This window comes from Apium graveolens, chromosome 3 (assembly GCF_009905375.1).
Source record: "Apium graveolens cultivar Ventura chromosome 3, ASM990537v1, whole genome shotgun sequence".
In the NCBI taxonomy this organism is placed as follows: Eukaryota; Viridiplantae; Streptophyta; class Magnoliopsida; order Apiales; family Apiaceae; genus Apium; species Apium graveolens.
Genome location: NC_133649.1, coordinates 6,040,739 through 6,060,867, shown reverse-complemented (window position 1 = coordinate 6,060,867; position 20,129 = coordinate 6,040,739). Strand labels below are relative to the sequence as shown.

The following is a 20,129-nucleotide window of genomic DNA, read 5'->3' as shown; positions in this document are numbered from 1 at the left end:
GAACAATATCTCTAAAATGATTAATTTAAAAGAAAGTTTAATTGATTTAAAAAGGTGAGAGGGGATGACATGGATGGTGGGGTCGTTTGGTATCATTTTTCGATCAAAACCTACCAAGATTGGTAGGAACTATCATATATATATATATATATATAGGAAACGACTAATATTGGAAGGGTTTGGTGCTTGCGTGTTCAAGATCTGAACCCCACCAGGAGCAATTCCTATCAGCTTTCGACTTGGTAGGAAATAATGGAGCAATTCCTACCAGAATTCCTTGGTAGGAAAATCTTAGTAGGCCAAATCGCTGGCCCTACAAATCAATAGCTCTATCTGTCCTCCACGTCTCTTCAATTATGTTTGTATAATCATTGATTCTATGTACCCCCATCTCTCTCTTCTCTCTCTCTCTCTCTCTCTCTCTATATATATATATATATATATATCTATATATATATCTCCATCTATCTCTCTTCTCCCCGAGATAAACTGTGGTCCCTGAGGTAACCCCTTTTTTTTGAATAATCTGTATATCGTTGTATGTATCGGGGCGGATGTAGCATCATAAATAATGCAAATTTTCATTAGCTCTAGTAGCACACTCAATATGTTTGATGAAATGTCTAACTGAAAAAGAGATAATTAGAGTTGTAATCGTTCGATTGTTTAAGCCACTCGATTTGGTTGTGTTGATATTGTTTTATTTGTTTTTTATACATATTTGTTGGTAATATTTTGGATGATATTGTATTCAATTTTTTGGTTGGTGAAATGATAGTTTCTAGAGGTCAGAAGTAGAAGCGTATGAATTTTAATAAGAAGCTTTTATCGGTTTGTTTGTTTGTTTATGTGACTTGTTACCGGTTTGTTTGTTTGTTTGTTCATTTTTTCATTTTAATGGTGATTTTTGTTTTTTTGCAAATATGGAAAGTGTTATAATTTTTATTGTTATTACTTTACGTTAAAAGTTGTAAAATGGAAGTGAACAACATCAATTTCTGTTGCTTTTTCGCCGAATAATATGTTGCAAGTTTTATGTCCATATGCGTTATTGTATGTCCAAATTCGTGGCCTACTTGAAATAAGTTTCATTTGAATTTGGTTGCCAGAATATGCCCGGAATCTTGGAAAACTCACCGGATTCTGGAAATTTTCCGGTTTCTGATGATTTTTTAAAAATCATTTTTAATTAATTCAATCGAAGGCGGTCGAATTTAAAATTGTATTTTTTGAAAATATAAGGCCGAATTTAAATTGTGGGCGGATTTTTTTAAATATTCCATAAAATTCAAATTTTTGTGCCGGGTTTTCAAATTTGAATTGAAAATTTAAATTCGACCGCCCTTGGTCGAATTTGGCCGGTCAAATGTAAGCGGTTGTATTAATCTGGACGTAATTAATCGGTCGTATTAACTTCTAAATTTGACACTCTTTCTTACAACCGATTCAAAAAATAGTAGAAATTAAGTAAATTCGACCGCGCGCGGTCGAATTAAGCAAAATTCGACCGATTTTTTTTGGTAGAATTTAGCCTTTTTTCTTGTAGTGATTTCATGTACATGGGTTTTTTAGGATTTTTTTATGAATATGTGTGATTTTAAAAACCCATTTATAAATATATTCCATTTATAATATTATTTGTAAATATGTTCCATTTTCAATTATTTTTTACTATATTAAGTTAATCACAGTTAATTTTACTATTTTACATTTTTAAATGACATGTTTAACCTTTACTTAATTATCATATTTATTATGTTACTATTTTAAATAATTAGTTACTTAAATATCAATATTTTTATATTACTTTTTTTTGGTTAAGCAATAGTAAGATTATAATAAGGCTATGTCTAAGGTCACATGACAACATCATATTTCTAGTTTCAAATCAACAAAAACTAACTGACTAACAACATATTTTATGATCAGATCTTACTACGTCCAATTTTAAGTCACCCAAGTATTACACTCAAACTCTCACAAGAAAATTAATTCAAAAGTGTGGATATAATTAAATTCTATTACCACATATATTATATTATGGGGACCTTTTAGTCAATTTAAGTACAAAAAAATATAATTACTTGTATTTATTTGAGTTATATAAGAGTTAAAATTTTACCTTGAAATATTTTTAATAATTGGTAGAATAGATGGGATATATTTGTAAAGTAACCTATTAATTTGGACATATTATACAAATTCTTTTTTTACTGTGAGTTGTATTTATAATTTGATTTCAAGGAAGTTTAACTTACTAGCACTAAATAATATTTTGGATACAAGTTCACAACAAAATTATATAAATTATATGCCTTAAAAAATTAAGGATTTTTTTAAAGTGGACACTTACCTGAATGGCCAAAGATGTGTTATGAAAAGTTACATCCAACTATAATTCATTATCAAATATTAAGTAATACTTAAATAATAACATATTGTGCTAAAAAATAAATATACAATTCAGAAAGTAATTAGTAAAAATCTAGATTTTAATTATGTTCGACCCGGATACTAAAATTATCGATCATTATAAATTACAGTTTCATATCGTCCCTACTTGCTGAATTTTAAAATTATCGATCATTATAAATTACAAGATCCAATAATATAATTGACCATATCTTGATAGTCATTTTATGGTTTCCATATCAACGACGACATCGTTTCAATTTTTTAATGGTTAAAACTGACCATTTTTTTTGTGCAGTCTCTTTTATAAGCCCAATTTTTATAGTGGTCGATTTTACACTATTCCCTTGCAATGCAAACCCTAATTTTTGAACTCATCACTAACCACTAATAACAATTAGATTTTTGAGCAATACAATTCGAGTGAAAAACTACTACTCGAACTATATATGGACTCGAATATAAATCTATACTATACTATAATAGCCGAAATGAGGTATAATTTTGTTAGGAATACACTACTAACATTTTTGCAATCATACAACTGTTTTTTTTCGTTGTCTGAAAGGTAGTTTTTCCGTTGTCTATCCAACACTCGTGTGATCGAAGGTTGGACAACGGTTATTAATACTGTTGTAATAAGGGAGATTCAACAACAGTGTTCAACACTGGTTACAATCTCGATGACACAACGGTTGTTTTAGAAAAACAATTGTTGGAACATTTTTAACAGGACAGTTTTCTTAGTAATAAACAACGATTTATTTACGTCAAGAGAAAGTTCTAAATTTTCTTTCCAATTTTAAATATCTTTTCCAAACAACAGTTATTTTATCCATCGATTATTTATATAATAGAACAACAACAGTTATTTTTAGAGGTAGTAATATAAGTATCTTTTAGACAACAGTTTTAGGGTGGTGTTATAATGCAAAAGAGATAACGAATTACTTTTCGGGAACCATTGAAGAATATTTGTAACACAACAGTTTACTAAGTAATAGACAGTTTGAAAAACCATTATCTTATTAGGTATATGCATTTTGCATATCAATTTCATATTTAATTAAAACCAGCTGCATAAAAAACCACAAAAATTAGTCCCCTGCCAAAATAAAAATACCATAATCCATACCATAATCCAAAACAAAATCATACCATAATCTAGGCCCCCGCCAAAACAAAACCAATTCACTACCATACCATAATCCATACCATACCATAATCCATCCGTTCAACAATCCAAAACAACCAGATCTACCTACCAAACTACCAGCAATCCACCGAACACAAAATACATTATCGCAAGTCTACTTATCACCAACTACATACATAAAACATCCACTTTACTGATAAGTTCAAACGAGTCTACTTGTCAACATACGATAAGTTCAAACGAGTCTACTTGTCAACATACGATAAGTTCAAACGAGTCTACTTGTCACCAACTACATACATAAAACATCCAGTTTACGATAAGTTCAAAAGAAAAGAAAGGCGAGGACCTAGCTTGCACTAATGTTTCATAAAATATTTTGCAAACTCAACCCTGATCTCGTTGATGTCATCCTCAGTGTAAACCAGGTTTGATCTACGCAGCCACTGAAATATGATCCAAAATTTTGTATAAGTAACATGTTCTGCCCTTATAAGAGTAAATACAAAGTGGATGAAAAGGCCCATAGATAGTCAATTGTCACCTTATTAGCAAAGTCCAGCTCCTTATCATGAATGATTTCCATCATGTATCGCATCACAAACAGGCCACAATCCTTGTTCCCGGTTTGCACTGGAACTCCCTAAAATATCAAACAAAAAATCATTTAAAATATCCAGTCTCCTTTAATAACATAATTAATATATGATCACAAAAATAAATAAATACCGCCATGTTCTCCCACAATACTTTCTTCTTCGGAACCTTTTTCAAATCCTCCTTGTACATTTTAATGGCACTGCAACCAAAACGAGATATATCAAAACACAAAATAACCACTACAAAATATGGTCGGACAAGATTTATAAGTTAAGACTTAATAATCAAATTTTATAACGTGAACTCTTACTTGTCGACAACATCCACCCATTCTCCATTTGCAATTCGGCGTTTAAGAGGGTCCATATAGTAGACTACCTCTGCGTCTGGATTGACAACTGTCAGGGTCCAGTGGTTGCTACAAAAAATAAACAGAGGTGCTTGTTAAATAGTAAAGCCTAAATTTGATGCTTTTTTGTCACTCAAACAACTTAAATATCATAAAAAAAAATTACATTTCTATTGAATTAAAATCAACCTAAAAATTATTTAAACTCACTATTTGTGAAAAATAATCTAAAATGTGATACTAGTAGAGTGTAATTTACTGTAATAAACATGATCAGGTATAACATCAAAAATTGAAGGCTCATACTGATAAAATTTAAATTCCAGTAAATAAATCAACTTTAAAACTGAACCTATACAATTATCATCAAATTTGAACTTGAAATATTATGAGGTTGAACTATACAATTTCCCCTGTCTGAGAAACAAACCTAACATCTAATAACAAAATCAATTAAATACTGTAAGCCATTTGATTACTTTTATATTAACTTCAAAACTGTCAAGGCATTTGATTACTGTTTATACTGAACCAATGCAATTAATATAAATTTCAACAAATATTATCGAGTTTAACTATACAATTGAACCCATTCCTTACAAAATTAAAGCTAAATTCTTGAAAAAATTAATAAAAAACTGGCAAGGCTTAACAGCTTAATAGCTTGGGATAGTAAAAATACTTACACATCATTGTACGGCAGGAGAAAATGCTGCCCTTTCCTAGAATCTTTAAATCTTGTACACAATTCACGCGACCTCTGCACTGCACTGCCACATCCAATGGCACCGATTGTGCCTGGATCTACAAAGCTAATCATGTTGACCATCTTATGCTTCTTCACATATTCATTCAAGAAGCTACAAATTAAATTAAGCAGTCCTTAGTAAAGATTGTCATATTTATTCCAAGGCTATATACTCCGAAAAAAAACTTTGAATGAAAAGCTTATGAATAAAAAGGCAAATGACAGAGCCGGCCATTTCACCGCCAGAGCACACTGCATGTATATCAGATAAGAACATGATTTGCTTCTTTGTAAAGCCAAATGCTTCTTTTCTTAGCTCAAAAGAAATTGTTCGGCCACCACTCAAGGCTTCCTTTGCCCATGTCCACAAACATTTCATTGTAGAAGGATAATTCGGACCAATTTGAACAACAAGCTCTGGTTCAACATCTTCAATTACTTTATACGTCTTCTTCATTTTCTTAGCACGGGCTTTCTTGGTTTTCTAAAATAATTGCAAATAAAAATAATTAAAAAAACAGACTAAACAAACACATAGTACATATATTAACCATACTAAAAAAGCATTCTGACCTTGGCGGCCAAAACATGAAAAGTACTGCTATTGTTTCCTGCAATTATCATGTTTCTCGGCCATGCAATAAAAGTTCCCATGGCTTCTTGAACAGTCAAAATTTCATCCCCGATAGGGAAGGGAATCTTAGCATCTCCTTGAATGACTTTAGTGATAGACACCCTTGCATTCTTTTCTCCAAGACTTACTCCATGGATAGTCTTCTCATGTCCTTCGGAAATGCGTACTTCATCAATTGTTGCACAAGCAACAATGTTGCTCAACGATCCAACAGCCAATCGGCATACAGAACCACCTGAAGAATCCACTTTCATTTCCTCAACAGCCCTTCCATTATCATCCTCACCTGCCACCTTTTTATTATCCTCAAGCTCCACCGCTAAATCCACAAACAAATTATCTATCAATGTCACATTTTTATGATCACCTACAGCCACATCCACATCCACATCAACCCCACCCTTAGAGTGACAGCTTGCCTGCTGGGAATTTGGTTTCGGACTACCATCATATTGTACACCATTTTTCGATGAATGTGCATTGTATTTTTCAAATTCAGCAGCCCAAAATGCATCTCTCTCTTTAATAATTTTTGGAGTCTCCTCTGCCATGTACTTTTGAATTGCCTCACGTACCCTTTCTTCCACTGTCCTCGCTTTTTTTTCCCTCGGAAGATCAAAATAAACCGACTGCTTCACATGAATTCCCTGACCACGTACTCTGCCTCCGTGCTCAGGCTTACCGAGCGCCATTGTTAACACATCATTAGTACCTTCAACTTTAAGCTTTCCTTCCTTAACCTCCTCCTTCATCTTTTTCTACAAAAAATTCAGTAACATTTTTCACCATAAGCACATACATCCTTTAAGCACATTCATCCTTTAATTAAAATATTACACAACTAACACCAATTTGTTTTTACTAGTTATAAGCACATTCATCCTTTAATATATTTAATTTAATAGATTCAATTGCAAGCACAAGAGACAACTTAGTTTACTTGGTGGTACAGGGGACCTAGTAAGTACATTCATTGACAAACTAATCCAAGGATAAAAAAATATTAAAATAAAATATTAACCAACACAGAATACAAAATCTAGACATTTAATATTATGAACCAATTTTCAATATAAACATGTGTATTTGACTCTCTTAGTGAACAGGGGATTATTAAAATATATAATTAACTACTAATATTAAATATGATACAATCAACATGCTACTAGCACTAAAGGCATACAAACAAATCCTAAGTTAAACTAGAGACCACTAATTCGAATTATACATTGTAATAGAAAAAGATAAACTATAGAAAGGCTTCATGTGTATATAATTTATTAAAATTTAACTTTTGAAACTTCAGTTCCTTATTAAAAAATACACAAATATGTGCATCAAATAGAATGGACAATTATATTAATAACTTACAATTTCCTTAGCTTTTTCTGCAACTTCATCATTTAAAAAATTACCATCTTCGTCCATCCTTGCTAGGATCCAAGTGTCCGACCGATCTACTTCCTCTGCATCTGGATGAGATTCAGTCTACATTTACATGTAAAGGATCACCTTAGTAATAACATAAACATGCTTGTAAAATTAATATGAAGCAAAAAATGTGCTTGTTATTTCATTTCACTAACCCATTCATTCTCGAGATTAGCATAACCTTTTCGAGACATTCGATGTGGATATTTACTCAGCTTCCTTCTTTCTTGTTGTTCTTTATGAATTTTCTTCATAAAAAGCAGCAATAAGGTTAGAAGATCATAACTAAGTAAATATTAAAATGAATAAAGCTAAGTAGAAATATACCAGAAACTCAGGCGACGTGCGGTCAGCAACAAATATGTCCCAGTGTGATTTTTCTATAAAAGTAAAATCTGCAGGAGGATGTGCAAAAAATTGAGGTTGATCCAGATAAGGAAGAATGTAGTACTTGGTCAGCCGACATTTAAATTCCCTCCATTTTGCCCCGGCCGATCTGAATACCAACTTTTTTGCAGACTCAGGTACAACATAAGCCATCTACGTACATATACCAACAAATTTAAAGTTAAAAGGTGCTAGTTAATGAAGAACAAATAATAAAAATAAAAGTTAAAATGATGGAAGTTATTTATATTCATTTTACCTGCACACAGTCCCAAATTTTTGTCTTTGTCTCTTTAGGAACACATTTCCAAGAATCATGCCAGATCGGGGTTTTGGTTCTTGCCAAAACTCCAATATATGATTGCATCTCTTTACCTTCTTCACCATATGGCTCTCCTTTTGCATTAAAAGACACAGTAAGTTTGATCCCTCGGATCTTGCGTTTCACAATTCGGTGCATCGTTACACAGCCTCGCTTCAATAGTTTTAGTCCTTGAGTATTGTCCGGTTTGGTAACAACTTTTTCTCGTTTTCTTTTCTTTGATATTTTCTTTTGTAAGTTTTCAGAAATGGCCTTCTTCACAGTTTTTGGGGGAGAACTCAATGGAGTGGAGGTCTCGCTATTCGTGGACTTTGTCTTTCTTAAAGCCCTTAGCACACTCATTGTCCTTGGATGGGGTGAAGATCGTGTCTTTTTGAACCCATTCCTGTGAGACGCTTTCTTTTTCAAATTTCCCTTATCTGCCTTGGTCTTCTTCTTAGGAGTAGCCATAACCTATGAAGTACACAAACAAGGAATAAGTACAACATTAACATGACAGTAAACTCAATAAAACTCAAAGACATTACAGGTAAAAGAACCTAAAAACAATAAAAGAATAACCATCTGAGATATCTTAACTTTCCCACTTAAAAGCGTATTATAAATTTTACTTAAAATGACACACTTTGAGTGCCTAAACTAACCAGAGATGTACACAAACAAACATTCAACCACCAATAAAATCTAGCTTATAATCGTACAACTTACGGCATGTGAATAAAGATAAATTATCCATTTATTATAGGACAGTAGCACAGGGCACATTCAACTAACTAATCGACTGCATAGTTATAACAAACAAACCAGTAATTTCATCTCAAAAATCAATAGAAACATGAAACAAAAAACAAGAAATTAGCACAGTTACAAGATTTCAAACAGAAATTAGCACCCTGTTAATATCCATTTGGAACAAAAAACAAGAGAATAGCAAGAACCGGGGGTTTCATCATGAGATAATTACAGTTTAAAACCAGGGGTTTCATCATCAACACTCAACACTCCACAATTGCATGCAAAATTTACATAATAAAACAAACCAAAGACACTCCACAATACCATCAAACATTGCATGCAACATTCCGCAAAGCAAAGACACTCCACAATACCATCAAACAGAGCATGCAACATTTAAATCTCATAAAATATAGAGTTAAAAATAAAAAACCCCAACATAAATTGAAGAGGGTTTTATAGTTCTAAAATAAATCAAAAAACCCCAAATAAATTGAATAGCATTTTAGAAACTTATTAAAAACATGTAAAAATAAAAAACCCCCAAATATAGATGAGGGATTTACGGTCTCTAATTGAATTAGAAACATACCAGTATAATCGAATGGAAGAAGAGGAAGAAGATTGTGTGAAGAAGAGGAAGAAGATTGTGTGAAGAAGAGGAAGAAGATTGTGTGAAGAAAATCGCCGTGAAGAAGAGTAACTGATGATGGGGAAGAAGGGGGTTGGGGAGTTATGACAAGGAGTAACTGATGGGGAAGAAGGAGGTTGGGGAGTAAAGTTTTTGGGGGGATATTTCGGGGGGATACTAAAAAATAAAGGGGAGAGATGAAATTTAAAAGAGAGGGAAAATGAAACAAATTCACTTCAAACCAACGGCCTAGATACAGATCTGGTTTAATCCAACGATCAACAAAATCTGTTATTATTTAATTTTTTTAAAACCTAAAAATCAAAAATTAAAATATATATAAATTATCCATATATTTGGAGATATAGTAACTGTTGTAAGATCAACTATCACATAACGGTTCTTACAGGATACCGTTATCGTATGCTACATTATTTAAATAGTAGTTGTGTAATGGTTTCTTACACACACCGTTGTCTCATATATTTTCCAACAAGAGTTTTTTGTCCTAAACCGTTGTCTATAATCTAAAACAAAAATAAGAATAATCTATTGTAAAACTTTTAATTTTTAAATGTTCGATGTTTGCGAGTGCACATATGTTGATAAAACATTTGACGTAATCCATAAAAGTTAAATTTTTGGTACCTTAAAAGTTCGATAATCTGATTCGAAGACTTCGATTATATCACTATAAACAAATAATAATAATAATTAAGAATATTACTATAAACAAACATAGATTACGCTGACAGAGACGTTTGTGAATAAAAATTTATTAAACAACTAATAATTAAGGATATTAAGTTTCTCTTTGTAAAATTTTAAAATAATTAAAGATGGAGTTGTAACTAGGGTGGAGCACGGTTTGGTTTGGGACATTTTTTGGCCAAAACTGAAACTAAAACCGTATGTCCTTAATTTTAATATTTAATAAATATAAGTTGAATTTACGACTTATAAGTTGATAAGTAAGTTATGTTTCAAGATGTCAATCTAATCAAAATTCATTAATTTTAATTAGATGTTGAATTGTTGCATTATGATTTTAGTGAAAATAAATGTAAAGCTATTTTATTGAAAGCTGAAAAAGACTTTCATTCATAAGAAAAAAGAATTACTATCGTTGGGATCTGATTCTGCAGTAGAATCAGATCCCAACGATAGTAATTCTTTTTTCTTATGAATGAAAGTCTTTTTCAACTTTTAATAAAATAGTTTTACATTTATTTTCACTAAAATTATAATTCAACAATTCAACATCTAATTAAAATTAATGAATTTTGATTAGATTGACATCTTGAAACATAACTTTATAAAATAAAGTTGATGAAGAAGAAAAAATCAAAATATATTCAGAACAAAGTATGTCATTACTAACATTTAACTTATCAGCTTATAAGTCGTAAATTCAACTTATAAGTAGGGTCGACTGATAAGGTGACTTATAAGGGGTTACGGTTACGATATAAGGATCACTAGGGGAGGAGAATTTATGATTATGCCTCATGAGTTAGAGTCTGTCCCTAAATGCGGTTTAGCTTGGTTCACGTGGTTTGCAGGCTATTGCGTGAACTCGTAGGGTTTACCCAGTGCGCACCTGAAGGGTAGCGGCTGCGGGTTACCTACAATAAAAAAAATTATTCGGGGTTAAGATAGGGTTTAAAGTATAATGTTTAGAATAATTGATGAATATGCTTAATAAGAAAGATTCAATTAATATAAAAACACATCGGAACATCTTTTTCTAGAAAAGGTATCAATATTGTATATGATAATCATATTCATATTCGAAGCACATCCATATGTTTGGATCATTGAAAGGGTGATTTAAACATCCGTATAATTGGATCGTCGAAAATATTTACAAATTTAGAAAATATCAATAAACATGGGATATCAACTCCAAAAAGTCGAACTTATCGCTAGTGAGTTATATGTAACAGTTTACAAACAACTATTTAATCTAGTGTTGGGCAATAGTTTTTCAAAAACACTATTATGTAAAACAATATATAGTTCGGAACTCCCAATTGTCGATACGATCAAGTTGTAAAAACAAATAACAAACTAAAGATAATTAGATGATTTATTTACCGATCGTTTAACACTAATAATATAAAAAATATTGAAATTGAAAATGATAATAAAGACATTCTAAACGATTCAAACTACACTAATATCTATTAAAGAACATCTTCACAATTTTTCATGTAATATAAATTCAATATTCTTATTACCGACATACTATTTCGTTAAAATAATTTGTGATTATTTATTTTTTAATAAATTATATAATTTATTCCTCTATATTAATTTATTCAAATACATAAAATCCAAATTATTGTGGTCCTAGAGAATAAATGAATTAATATTATTCAAAATATTTTAATTTATGAGCCATGTATTTTTTATATAATAATTTAGTTGAGACTTAAACATATTATTAATTACTTTTTATTTCAGACATATATTTGTTCAGACATATGTATCTGTCGGAACAAGAACACATTTATTTACTTGGTAGTTAGGCCGTTCATCCATGTCCATGTGCTCTCAAATCCATAATACTCTCAAATCTATGCTCAAATTCGTGCTAATACTCTCAGATCTATGCTCAAAATCGTGCTCATACCCTCAAGTCCTCAAATCTAGATATCAAATCCATGTCACATCAAGATTCCAAGACATCAAGATCTCGGGTTTTAAATTTATTTTCACACTTGAACAGGTAAGTACAGTCTTTTATGAAGTCGGGTTTATATGTAATCTCTTTTGAATTCATTTTGATGAATTCATTCTTTTGTGATTCTGAACTAGGGTTCATATTGATTTGGGGGAAATATAAAGACTTCACAATTCATTTTTAAGAAGCTATAAGGACAGGTAAGTACTTTAATTTATGCATTTGGGTTATATAAGTCCTCTGTTTTGAATTCATTTTGATGCCTTTTTTACTTCAATTAGGGTTCAGTTATAAAGATTTTGGGGAAATTTAAAGATTTCATAATTTAGTCTGAATTTGAGGTTCTATTCAGACTTTTAAAAGATGGATAGGTCATGGTTAAAAGCGGATAGAAGAACGAAAGAGTTCAAAAAAGGAGTGGAAGATTTGTTAATATTTGCATTTGAGAATGGTTATAATGCAGAAAAAATCAGTTGTCCATGTGTAAACTGCGCACATAGTAAATCATGGAGAGCGCAGATAGTTAAAAACCATCTTTTTCAAAATGGTATTGATCAAACTTATACACGTTGGATATGGCACGGGGAGAATAATTCTGTAGAAAGTTCTAATGAAACCGACACTTCGGAATCTATCAATCAAGGCACCTCAAGAATGGGTGAACATGACGAGGACGACGACGATGATATGTCTTCTGATGAAAGTTCTGACGAAACCGACACTTCTGATTTCATTAACCATGTTAAAGGTGAACATCAACCTCTTTATCCTGGATGTGGGAGGTACACTAAGATGAAAGCTCTGGTCCAGTTATATAACTTGAAAGTGAAGCATGGTATGTCTGATTCATGCTTTAGTGATATTCTGTTATTACTTGGCTCTTTACTTCCAGAAGGCAACAACATCCCTTCTTCCTTCAATGAAGCAAAAAAAACCATATGTGCATTAGGAATGGGGTATGAAAAGATACACGCATGTCCGAATAATTGTGTCTTATACCGTGGCGATTTAGATGAAGAACAAACTACTTGTCACGTATGTAAGGTCTCTAGATGGAAATTGAACAAAAAAGGAGATGAACTTGAAGGGGTCCCTGCTAAAGTTCTATGGTATTTCCCGCTGATACCAAGATTACGAAATTTATTCAATACACCTCACATTGCAAAGGACATGACGTGCATGACACCGAGCGACAAAAGGATGGTAAAATGAGGCATCCGGCTGATTCAATAACATGGAAGGATGTCGACCAAAAATGGCCTGATTTTGCATCAGAGACTAGGAACCTTCGATTAGCTTTATCTTCCGATGGTTTCAATCCTTTTCATGGAAACCGTACTGATTACTCAAGCTGGCCTGTTTTGCTATCAATTTATAACCTTCCTCCATGGCTTTGTATGAAGAGAAGGTATATTATGCTCTGCTTGTTAATATCTGGACCGACTGAGCCTGGAAATGATATCGACGTGTTCCTTCAACCACTAATAGAAGATCTGCAAGAGTTGTGGCATGGGAAACAAATGTACGACACTTATAAGAAAGAGTCTTTCATGCTTAGGGGCATTTTATTATGGACAATAAGTGATTATCCTGCCTTAGGGAACTTGTCAGGAAATGTTATTAAAGGGTATAATGCGTGTACTATTTGTATTGATGAAACGAAAGCTACTAGGTTGGTTAATTACCGTAAGATGGTGATTATGAGGCATCGAAGATGGTTGCCCCGTAATCATCCTTATAGAAGGCAGAAATCAGCTTTTGATAACACTGTGGAGAAGGGGGTCGCCCCTGTTCCATTAACCGGAGAAGAGGTTTTTCAAAGAGTACAGCATTTAAGGGCCCATGTATTTGGAAAGAAACAACGGCAACCACGATGGAAGAAAGGTGAACCTAGACCTGTTTGGAAAAAGGTTTCAATATTCTTCCAACTTGAGTATTGGGAATTTTGCCAGTTAGGCATGTTCTCGATGTGATGCACATCAAGAAAAATATATGCGAAGCCCTTGTTGGAACTTTACTAAATATTCCGGGGAAGACAAAAGATAGGGAATATGTTCGTCTTGATATGGCTGAAATGGGAATAAGAACGGAGCTGAGACCTAAGACTCCTGGAAAGAAAGAAAAGGTACCGTTGGCATCATGGAACTTAATGCATGCAGAAAAAAAAACAGTTTGCTCATCATTTCTTAAAATGAAGTTGGCAGATGGATTTTGTTCAAATATTAAGAATCTTGTAAACATGGAAAATCTTCGGCTTGTTGGAATGAAATCTCATGATTGTCACACGATATTGCATCATTTGCTTCCAATCTCAATTTGATCAGTATTACAAAAACAAGTCAGGTGCACAATTATTAGGTTTTGCCTTTTCTTCAAGGCAATTTGCAGTAAAGTGATCAATGTAGACAAGTTGGAAAAAATGCAGAGTGAGTTAGTGGAAACATTGTGCCAGCTTGAAAAGCACTTTCCCCCTTCGTTCTTTGATGTGATGATCCATCTCTCAGTTCATCTCGTGAGAGAGGTTAAACTTTGTGGGCCAATATTCCTTCATTGGATGTATCCCTTCGAGAGATATCTAAAAGCGTTTAAAGGATATGTACGGAACCCGGCTCATCCCGAAGGGTGTATTGCTGAGGCATACGTTGCCGAAGAGGCGGTGGAGTGTTTGGTGAATTTTGAAAAATCTACCGTAGGAGTGTCTCAAAATGCAAAGTATGAGCAGAATGCAAGACCTCTATCTGGTGCGACATTGACAAAGCCGAGCGATGAGGACTTGCATCTAGCACATTTGTGTTTTCTCCAAAATACAACTAACATTAGACCATATTTTGAGTAAGTTAGTGATATTTAAGTGTGTGTTATTTCATTATTTTATGCACTTTGATTAATATACTAAAGAAAGTGATTTTTCTCGCAGCGAGCATATGGCATCTTTGATGACAAGATACCAACAACATGAAAATGATGAAGTCTGGCTTAAAAACAAGCAAAATGCAGAATTTCATAAATGGTTCAGGAAAAAGGTATAATTGTTATTTGAATAAAAACATCATAAATAGGCCTAGTTTATATTTTTTCCTGGTAAATGTATAATTGTTAATTTGAATAAATTAGGTTTTGTAAATGATCCGTTCGTGCTAGGGAAACATGTTAAGCACGTTTGTTACATTGATGATCCTCTTGAAAAACATTGGTATGTCGTGTTGAAATTACCGGAAAAGAACTGTTATGAACAATGTGACGATGAAAATGATGGATCAGTAGAAATAGAACTTGAGAATGAGCTGCACTTGCCAATGTTTCCCAATGTTGACGAACTTGATGAGGAAAAAGCTAGTTATATGTGGGACGAAGATGAATGGATTCAACTCCCATGATGGTAAAAATTACCTTCTTTTAAGTTAAATTGTCTAGAAAATTACCCCAGCATGAGTTACCTCTCTGCCTTATATAATTTATTTATTCGTAAATCTTTTTTTATTTCTCGAATTATTATTTGCCAAAATTTGATAATTTTAATTAATCAGTGTCAATTACGATTACTGTTTTAATATATATGAAGTTAGCAGTTTTTTTAATTTTTATAAATGATTTATCATACTGGAATTTGTCATTTTCTAATTTATCGCTCCCTTTTTTCTTGATTGTTTGGACTGTCTGGCATTTATATGTTGGATTCAGTGTCATCTAATTATTGGACAGTAGTGTTGATGGGCCATAAACCCTGTTAATCTTAAATTTGTAACCATGTTCAGTTTTTTTATTTTTCTTTCAATGACCAATGTGATTATTGATCCGGATTTCATTGTTTCCCGTTTTTGCCCATTTTCGTGGAAAAGCCTGTTTGATTGCATTATTGGTTTTATGGACATGCCTAATTAAAACTGTTGGTCGCTTGTCAAGGTTTTGGTTGGAATTCTGATCGAATAAGGTGTTCATATATGATACCCTGCTTCTTCTCTGCCAACAACTTGTTACTGGGGGTGGAGGGTTACCAGCACCTTCTTCCACTGTCTTCAGCTGGAGGAATTTGGTCCAAGTCAACTGGTGACGATTAAAAAACGGGAACTTACTTCCAATGAAAAGACCCTGCTCTAGCTGCAGAAAAAGTCTAGAACACGGGTATTAGAAAGACACAGCGAGGAAGAAAATACTCAGTAATCATCTAACATCAACTCATCAAGTTTCTTCAAGAAATACTCTTGATATTTTACTTATTTATGAACTTTTATCAATTTGCTTACCTGGAATACATTTCTTTCACCCACAATTGCTCCATTGACAAACTTTGTGTTGTCTCTTGTTATATTAGCCTGTAAGAATGCCATTCGGTCAATGCCAGTGCCACTGAGGGTTGTCGGAGGTCCATCAGCACTTACGCCTCCACTTGGCAACACCCTTTGCTCAGCTGGACATATATTACTACTTTCATCTCGTGTTGTTATCTCTTCCATCACAATTCCATAAGTGAACTTGCTTTGACGAGTGAAATTCTGCAATAAGTAATTATTTGTTGGGTGTGATAAGTAAGCTTACATAACATCTTAATAAGTAATTTGGTTTATGAATTATCCAATTGAAATTAGTTGTTGACTTGAGGAAATATTCTGATTTGCCAACTTGATTGAGGGTTTTTTGCTAGTCTATATTGGTTGGATGATATTTTGTTAGGTAGTCATTGGTTGGCTACTTTTGGATTAATTTTCTGGGGATTTAATATATATACAACTCATTTTTTTCATTTTAACATTACTCAGAGACAACAGTTTATAGATAATCTATTAAACCATCTTCTACCTAGAGTTTAGACAACATGCATGAAGAACCAAACCATTGTGTGTTTAAGTTTCTAACAAGTTTTTTACATCTCAAACCGTTGTCTATTAGTTGATAGATGAAAAAAGTAAACTGCTGAGTTGTTAAAATTTTATGGGAGATTAAATTAAAATAGGAGGGAGAATGAAAAATAAATAATTCAAAACAACCTCTAAAAGTATCTTTTAAAGTGTGGTGTTTAGACAACGCGTTATAAATCCGTCGTGTAAATCTTATAAATATAATGCTTTAAAACACCATTATCTGTGGCCTTTCCTTTTAACAATGGTATAAACGCACAGTTGTTTGATTTTTAATGAGACAAGGGTAAGAATAAGCACTTGTCCAAATTACACAACATAAGCAGCAAAACCATCGTCTTAATCTGATAAATGGTTGTTATTTAACAACAGTTCTAGCGTGTTGTCTTAGTATTCTAAGACAACCTTTTAGTTTGCACACTGTTGTCTGATTCCATGGGAGGGCATAACAAAGACAACAGTTTTTGAACTAATAGATAACTATTGTCTGTCCTTAAGCTCACACAACTGTTTTTTTTTCAAAATCATTTCACCGTTGTTGTATTTTTTAGGACAACGGTATTTTTTTTAACCGTTGTCTTTCAACCGTTGTCTGATTGCATTTTTCTTGTAGTGATATGTTATAGACTAAATGCTACAAAAACACCTTAGTAGATTTGATTAAGTGTATTTGTAGCTTTCGACGGATGATCCTATCTGTCATCCGTTGAAAGAGTACCTTATGTATTAAGAAGTATTTTGTAGCACATTCCTCTGTATTGTAATGCCTTAAAGAATTAGAAGTTCAAGGACATTCTAAGTCATGTTGACTACAAGAATGATATGTAAAATAGGGTGGAAAATTATATATATTAGATGCCTTGTAATTTTACATAAGTAAAATTGAGTCAACTGCTATGGAAACACTTTGAACGGATGTTCTTCACAAGGCTTCGACGGATGACCCAAGTCAAATTTCGACGGATGACGAATTTCAAACAAGAGTTGATAGTGACATTACAATAACATGGGTTGATTACCCAGAAAAGGAATGTGGCAGCCTATAATTAGGTTTAAGAGGACAAAGAAGCATTTCAATTTCTATACTTACTTGAAGAAAACAAAGATACTGGATGGAGAAATGAAGAAGCATGTGATTAGACAAAGACACATTTTATTACTTTATCTTAATCACGTGTATCTTGGTAATATATAGACCAAGAGTAGCTAGTAGAAAATTAAGCAATCAACTAGAGAAATAGAAAAAGCTGTATCTGTGAAGAATTTCTCTGTTCCCTGTGATTCTACTTGTAAGCAGCTATGTACAATCTTTGTATAACAAAGTTCTCGAAATATATATATCTCTGGTGGATAAGTTCAATCCACCAGAAAGTTTTTTAATACTTGTGTTTAAATTACTTTATTTTTGAACACATCAATACTTTTACACCGTACTTTAGCATATTCAAACACTGTTATGTATATTTGTTAGAGAAGTTCTTAAAAGAAAGAAGAAACCAAGAATTACATTCAAACCCCCTTCTGTAATTCAACTGTTAGATTATCTGGGAATGACAATTGGTACTAGAGCAGGCTCTTGACATATTAAGAGTATAAAGATCAAAGAAACCAATAAGATGAGCATGAATGATGTTGGAGTAAAGTTCCTTTTCTTAGATAAAGACAATTATCACCATTGGAAGGTAAAAATGCACCTGCATCTCCTCTCTCAAGATGAAAGGTATGTTGATTGAATTGAGAAATGACCTCATATTCCTGTAATAGCTGCTATAGGCAATGAGCCAAGTGTCCAAACGCCACAATCAAAATAGACAGATGAAGACATTGAACAAGTGCACAAAGACAAGAAGGCTATGAATATTTTGTTCAACGGTCTTCATGGAAATATATTTGACAATATATAAATTTCAAGACTGCTAACGACATTTAGGATACAATTCAAATTATATATGATGAAACTGAGCAAGTGAGGGAAAACAAGATGCACTTCTAATTCAGTGGTATGAACATTTTCATCGTGAAGACAGTGAATCCTTAATTGACATCTTTATTAGATTTCAAAAACTACTAAATGCACTGAAGCTGGATGGAAGGGTTTTTTAGACAAAAGATTCAAACCTGAACTTCCTTAGATCTCTACCAAAAGAATGGAAGCCTATGACGGTCTCTCCCAGATATTCACAAGATTACAAGGAGTTTACCTTGGAGAGACTATATGAGATTCTAAAAACTTATAAACTTGAGTTAGAACAAGATGAGAATATAGAGAAAAGAAGGAAGAAGGGAGGATCTATAGCACTGTAGCTGAACAAGAGAGAGTGAAAGAGATGAAGGTTGAAGGTGTGGAATCTGCACCAAACTCTAGGGTTTGTAAAGGCAAAGGAAAGGGGTTAGTAGCTAAACATGAAAACCATCTTTGTTAAGATAAAATGGAGCATATAGATGAACATCTACCTTTCCTATCAAGAAGGTTTGCCAAGCTCAAATTTTAAAAAAAAATTGGAGCAGCCAAGCCAAATAGATCACGGTGGATAAATCCAAATTTAAATATTTCAAATGTGGCTTGAGTGGTCATTTTGCAAGTGAATACAGAAAGCCTGATTCTGAAAGATAGAAGTTTGAGCCTGTGGATTATAAAAATAAATATTTTGAATTGCTCAAAAAAAGGAAAGGGCTTTTTTGACTAAAGATAATGACTGGGCAGCTGATGGAGTAGATGAAGATGAAGAAACAAGTTATGTTAACCTAGCCCTGATGGCCATATCACATGAAGCAGAGGTCAGTTCTTCAAGCAATCAGGTAATCACCACTAATCTGGCACAGCTTTCTAAAGCTGAGTGTAATGATGCTATAAATGATATGTCTACAGAGTTATATAACTTGCGTGTTACACTTAAGTCTCTCACTAAAGAAAATACCAGAATTAAAGATAACAATCCGTTCTTAAGTGAGAGAAATGATGTGTTAGAAACTTAATTTATTGAGTTTGAGAAACTGAAAATAGAATGTAGAATTGGTAAGGAAGAATTAACTGAATCCTTAAGGAAAAAGGAAATTTTAAGAAAGTAACTTGAATGAGAAGAAGAGGTAATTAAGGCTTGGAAATCATCTAGAGATGTCCATACTCAAATTACCAAAGTTCAAGGTATAGAGTCTTTTTGTGAGGAAGCCTGCAAAAAGAG

At 32.8% G+C, this 20,129-nt stretch overlaps 1 protein-coding gene and 2 long non-coding RNA genes across 3 annotated transcripts; 1 reads left to right on the top strand and 2 right to left on the bottom strand.

Moving 5' to 3' along the window:
- Positions 1–3,959: 3,959 nt before the first annotated feature.
- Positions 3,960–4,363, bottom strand: LOC141711291 (uncharacterized). Its single transcript, XR_012571294.1, has 3 exons — positions 4,298–4,363; positions 4,113–4,211; positions 3,960–4,014 (listed from the first exon to the last, which is right to left on the bottom strand). It is a non-coding gene; the product is annotated as an uncharacterized LOC141711291 (long non-coding RNA).
- Positions 4,364–7,288: 2,925 nt separating this feature from the next.
- LOC141711191 (uncharacterized) lies at positions 7,289–8,124 on the bottom strand. The gene is made up of 4 exons (XR_012571259.1): positions 7,977–8,124; positions 7,782–7,870; positions 7,486–7,578; positions 7,289–7,387 (listed from the first exon to the last, which is right to left on the bottom strand). It is a non-coding gene; the product is annotated as an uncharacterized LOC141711191 (long non-coding RNA).
- A 4,330-nt stretch (positions 8,125–12,454) lies between these two features.
- LOC141713784 (uncharacterized) lies at positions 12,455–13,303 on the top strand. Its single transcript, XM_074517359.1, has one exon. The coding sequence runs from the start codon at positions 12,455–12,457 to the stop codon at positions 13,301–13,303; it is 849 nt and encodes a 282-aa protein (XP_074373460.1).
- The last annotated feature ends 6,826 nt before the right edge of the window (positions 13,304–20,129 follow it).